At 34.1% G+C, this 6,210-nt stretch overlaps 1 protein-coding gene across 4 annotated transcripts in view; it reads right to left on the reverse strand.

Annotated features, from left to right (window-relative positions):
* LOC148791542 (wall-associated receptor kinase 5-like) overlaps positions 1-5,741 on the reverse strand; it is a 32,280-nt gene extending 26,539 nt beyond the window's left edge. For 2 of the 4 annotated variants that reach the window (XM_088888612.1, XM_088888611.1), the window contains exons 1-2: positions 4,721-5,739; positions 4,300-4,461 (exon numbers count right to left, since the gene is read on the reverse strand). In XM_088888612.1, coding sequence (XP_088744738.1) covers positions 4,300-4,461; positions 4,721-5,291 — 733 coding nt within the window. In that variant the 5' untranslated portion in view covers positions 5,292-5,739. Of the gene's footprint in view, positions 1-4,299; positions 4,462-4,720 lie in introns of all 4 variants that reach the window. The other 2 variants (XM_088888614.1, XM_088888613.1) reach the window with 2 other exon arrangements.
* Positions 5,742-6,210: the final 469 nt, after the last annotated feature.

The following is a 6,210-nucleotide window of genomic DNA, read 5'->3' on the forward strand; positions in this document are numbered from 1 at the left end:
AGCTCGATGTAGTATCACAAGGTGATAGGACAGAAAACAACAAATTAAACAAATTTTTCCTCTTTTAATTCATGTTGAGCAAATTAAATATCTATAATTTATTATGTAGAGTATAGATTAAAATAAAGATGGCCACATCATATGGGCTTAACCCACCCTTCATTCCTTTTTCAAGTCTCAAAAGTTGAAAACTCAGCATGCCCTCTATCTGTTTTCCACCTTTCATAACTAGAGACAAAACCATTCACCATTCTAATCATGATATAATAGGAAATTAACCACCACACTATACTAAGAAAGCACCCAAAGAACTTCTCGATCCCAGCTTTCTATTTTTTTTTTTTTTTGTATTTTCCTTCCGAAAATCGTCCCTCTCAAAATCTTCCAAAAATTTTCAGTTCTCTCTCTTTCTCTTTCTCTCTCTTAGTTTTCTCTTCGTTTTGGATGACAAATTTGGGGTGGAACAGGTAAACTTGGTTGGCTCAGTCCTAAGTTTTCTCTTTGTTTTTCTATTTTACACTTTCTCCTTTTCTTTTTTTTTGTACTTCCCACTTGGGGCAACCCATTCTAGCCTCTTTCTCCTGCACGGTTTCTCAATTTCAGTTGGAGAGTTACTACTGTATCTAACTTCTTTCTCCCATACTGTTCCTCAGTTTTAGTTGTAGAGTAAATGCACCCTGCTTTTGTTATCTAAAAGTAAGTTTAATAAAATTTAATTCTTTCATTAAAGGAAGTGCTACCCTCTTTCTGTTTCTTTCATTTACTGCTCCTAAACCATTTTACTTCTTTTTTTCTTTTTTCTCAATTTTCGCACTTGTGTAAATGCCCTTCACCTTCCTCTATGTTGAAGAATGAAGCTGCAGCAGCATTTGAATAAACTCTTGTGTTGCTTCTCCAATTTAACTTATATGTTGATGATGCGCGATCTAACAATTCCTTGCTAGCGGACAACTGAGAGGTAGGGCTAATGAAGTCGCCTGGAGGGCTTACTTACCCTCTAGATTATTTAATTAATCTACTTTCACTATTTCAAAAATACTTAAAAATTTTCAATTATTTATATTGTATATTATTATTAACGAATATTATTAAATGTATTATAATTAATTTTTTGTCTTTAATAAATTTTGAAAGTTATTACATAATTTCATTATTTAATCTATTTTTTGTTTTAAAATAATCTTTAAAATATGATCCAGTATTAATTTTTTTATTTTAAAACATTTAAAATTTATTTATTTATAATATTACTTAGTTACTTTTTAAATTATTTATATTTTATATTCTTGTTATCAAATATTATTAAATTTGTTATAATTATTTTTTTGTTTTTGATAAAATTTTTAATGTTATTACATAAGATCTTTATTTAATCCATTTTATTTATTTTTAAATAATATTTAAAATATGATTTAGTTATTATTTTTATAATATTTAAAATTAGTTATTTACAATATTATTTATCTATTTAAATAATATCATTATTTAGTTATTTAAATATTACTTATTTATTGAATTTCATAATGCATAAATTAATACATAATTTTTTTATTCATTTTGTAAAATATAAAATTATTATTAATTCAAATATTATGAAATATATTATAATGATTTTCTAATTTTAATACAATTTTTAAGTTTATTACATATTCTTTTGATAGATATAGATCAAAAGTAGGGGATAGGATAAACAAGAATTAGAGATAATTAGGAATGAGAGTGATTTTAGGAATAGTTTTAGAAAAGGATATCCAAAGGGATAAACATAGAGGAAAGAGGGATGGGCCAGGCATGTTGAGATGTCAAAATAAGAGAGGGTGAAGGGAGTGATGAGGTGGTTTCATGAGGGAGCAACGAAGGCTAAAATGTAAATAATCTGAGATTTCTCAGTTGGGGTAAGGGAGAAAGCTCAAGCCATGATGTAGAATGTTTCTACTTTAGTATATATATAGATTGGCGAGCTGGTTAGCAAAAGACAGATGATGAATTTGGAGTTGCTTAGAATTTACCTGCTTTTATAAAAAGTTAAAATCAATAGCAATATGCTTTGTGCAAGAGTGATACACTCAAACGGCAAAGAGGTAAATGGCTCCTACATTATCACAGTAAATTATTGGGCCAAAAGAGAGAAGAACACAAATCTTGTTAAGTATTATTATAACCATATGATTTCAACAGTGCCATCAGCAAGAGCTTAATTTGGCCTCTATACTTGACCTAGCTATGGTCTTTTGTTTACAAGAGCCCAAGAGACTAAATTCTAAGGTAAATGGCATAATTACCAATGAATTGCCCATCATCTGGTTACCTTGCTAATTTGCATTTGTGAAGGCCGGAAGTGCATCTATAAATGCCATAACTACAACAAAGTGTTCATTAGTGGATGCATGCATGAATTGGCATACCCAGTTCATAGCATAAGCCAAATCTGGTCTATTGAGGGTAATATATTGGAGAGCGCCTACTAAGCTCTTATAAGTCGTTGGCCCAAAGACAAATTTACCTAAAGTTAGAGAAAGTGATGACTTGAGAGGTAGAGGAGATGATACGAGTTTTGATCCATCCATATCAGCCCATTTGACAACAACAAGAATGTGTTACTTTGCAAGAGAATAAGACCAGTCAATACCCAAGAACAAACTTAAGGGCTCAAGATCTTTTAACGCAAATTCTAGAGAATACGAATGAATGACACGAAGGACGGCAGTAGTGGTACTTCTAGGTGATGTTTGGCATCGAGGATGATTTCCCATAAATCGGCGCCATGTAGGATCCATAACAGAATTTGAAGAATTAGTGATTTCTTTCTTGTTTGGTTGGCCGATTATGTTTATTTCTAGGAAATCAGCCAAAAATCAATTATTGAAATCATCCCTTTTCAGGAATCACATTTTTTGTGATTTCCTGATTTTTCACTAAATCTGATTTTTTGAGGAAGACATGGCATCCAACATGGCATTGAATAATAACTCTAAAACAAAAAATAAATCAGTACCAAACAGACTCAAACATGATTTCTCAAAAACCATCTTACATGGCGTAAATGATACCAAACAACAATTTTTGATATCAAAATGGATATCAAATTTGTATGTCCTTGATATACTAACTAGTTAAATCCTTTTGAGGTCAAATACTAGGTATGTTGAGACATTCAAGAATTATATGTTGCTAAATAATTAATGTGATAGGATCTGCTACTATGTTAAAACACAAATAACACTTTATACAACTTCCTGCTTAGAGTCTTAAATTTGTCATCAGTAGAATTATTTGAATCCTCAATGAAGAATCTAATGGTGTTAGAAGTTGGACACCATGATATAAAAATAAAGAAGAAAAAAGTCCTTCCCTTAATGTAGTGTCAAGTGTTTACAGAATTGTAGCATACTCGTACTCCTGTTATGTTGTGAGTTCCACTCTATACAAGCTATAACTTCTTAATTGGATAAAAAATTTTTGAAATTAACAAAGTTCTAATAGATAATTAAGAGTCTTATAAGAGTCCTAGTTAAACTATGTGCTAGATAAGTGTAGTAAAAGTAGGTTTTGTAGTTTGCCTAGTTAGAAGAATTCCGATGTAGTGGCAGTCTTATCCTGAATGAGTTAGGAGTTATTAATAGATTAGAAGAGGGCTCTTTCAACCCTCAGTCTAGAGAAGAGTTAAAAGGGATTAAACTATGCAAGTTTTTCCTTATTACCTAAATTCTATCCCACCATTGTGAGACCTTTTGGCTGGAGTTTTTAACCACATTAGATCATAACTATTATCCATTATTCTAGCACTATTTTAGGTCTGTTTCGGGTCAAAAGACCACCCAAAAGTGTAACAAAGATTGGACCTTTGCTATTGTAAGTTCTAGAGAAGAAATCCAAAATTGTAAGGATAAAGTTGTACCATCTTCAACTTGTTGCTATGTTACTGGGAAAATTTAAGCTTGGGTGTTTACACCACTTTGATTTCTACTTTTGGATATCAAGGTAATATATTTAATTTTGATCCAAAAAATCTTATCTTTCATGGTCTAAGAACGCAATCGATCCAATAAGAAAAACCAGTTTTGTCACTTGTGCAATCCCTCCCAAAAGTCCAAAACAGAAAGACTGAAGGCAAGGCGGGTCTAGACTCTAGACACAACCTCCGACGAATAGTTTGGATCGGCCACACATTTCTCCAAAACGTAGCAATGGGTGGTATCGTATATGCAGTAATATAAGATGCCTACCTTTATTTTCCTAGTTAACTAAATTGAGAAGTTTGAATCCAAACCGGAAAAATTAAGATCTGATAACTCATACCTTGGCATCCATGGGGGAGATAAGGATTCCCATGAAAACCGTCGATACATTGGCAAATATATCCAGGGCTGTTGTTGGAGATAGAGCAGTCGGTATTATCCCGACATGCGTAATTCCTGCTTCCTTTCTCACATGTCTTGTTTGCATTTGATCCGTCCAATACTATATAAATACAATAAGATCTCCAAAGTAGTAAGAGTTGTTTTTACGGAATAAGAAGAAACAGAAAACTCAGACGACTAATTAAACTGATAACTCCAACACAAGATCACAGCAAACATAACTGATACGTACCTATGAGTTCATGTGACAATATATAGTAGTAATTATATTGTCATGCAATAGTAAAACGACCGACCCGATTATGCTGTCGTTTCATTTAAAAGAAAAAGAGAATAGTTAAAATATAGTTGATAGGTACCTTGGCATCCGTCTGGGAGGTAAGGATTTCCATTGTAACCTTGCAAACAATAGCAAAGATATCCAGGACCATTTGTGGAGTTGGAGCAGTATGTGTTTCTCCCGCAGGCATAATTGTTCATTCGTCGTGCTTCCTCGCAAATCTTATTGTTGTTTCGAATTGCCCAATCCAGCACTAATTGACTTCGGATGCCAACGATTCTAAGGTCATTCACGTTGTTTCTGATATCCCAAAGGTGTGAAACTTGCGACTCCAAGTCGTCCTGATCGGACAGAACAACAACCCCGCATCTACTGATATTCCATGTGTATGTGAAGTTGTAAACACTGCCAAGCTGTATTTGAAAATTAGTGATATCCTTGGGTATAGTGGTCTGGCAGCACCCAATGCCATTGCATGGTAAACCCCTCACTTTGGTATCGTTCAAGCAACCTGTACTGCATCCCACGTAGGACACCTTGCGATTGTAGTCACCCAAAGTGCCATAAACGTCGCAACCGACGATCGTCAATCTGTTTCTGGTATCAGATACCCCTATACACATTCGCAAAACTAGCCCAAGCCATGTCATACCTCTGCCGGCACCGGTCTTTGCCCCCAAACATGTAACATTTGGTAGCTCCAGAAACGGAGGTCGTCAGTTGGCCTTGCAGCGATATGTTCAAAACGGGCAGAGTACTACTGTGGGACATCTGCAGTAGTTGAGAATCACCGGTGGTGTTGCAGATCAACTGAAAATCTTCGTTCAAGAAACAGTTTGGATCATCGCCGATGCCAAACGGGTAAGGGATGCTGAGGTTCCCACACTTCTGCACACAGCCGGGCTTTGTCAGAGACATTAATGTGGACGCCTCTGCTGCAGCTGCTGCGTTCGTCATCAGAAGCAGCCGGAATAGGATGACAATGAGATGAAGCAACATGGGCCAAATCATGAACACAACACTGCTATACCTCGAGACTGGAGTTAATCACAAATTCACAATGACCCTTGCCACTATATATATATATATATATATATATATAACTTTTGTTGCCTTCACTTGAACGAGCATTAAAATGTTGTGGAGTGTATTTTTATTTTCTTTATATACACTTTTATGTTTTCTCTTTTAATAATTTATTAAAGTTTTCGTTATTTGAATCGGATCGAATCAGATTTGGATATTCAATATCCTTAGTTGATTCGGATTCAAATCATCATTTGTGAGATTCGATCAGATCTTCAGATTGGATTGGATTCGAGATACCCTAATTTGAATCCGAACAGATTTATTTTCATACCTAGGTGGAGTTAAGTGTACATTCAATCTCATTATTAATTATATGTAAGTTGGAACAAAATAATCAGACCGGATGTGGAATCAAGTATATCGAAACCTTCGAAATCCATTGCTGCTCTCACAAGTCTTTACATTGCCAAACAACTAGGTTTTTCTTCTTTCTAGTGGTAAGTGATTCTATTAATGTCATTAGTTGGCTCAAAGCTGATC

This window comes from Nelumbo nucifera, chromosome 5 (assembly GCF_055504915.1).
Source record: "Nelumbo nucifera cultivar China Antique chromosome 5, China Antique-T2T, whole genome shotgun sequence".
Taxonomy (NCBI): domain Eukaryota; kingdom Viridiplantae; phylum Streptophyta; class Magnoliopsida; order Proteales; family Nelumbonaceae; genus Nelumbo; species Nelumbo nucifera.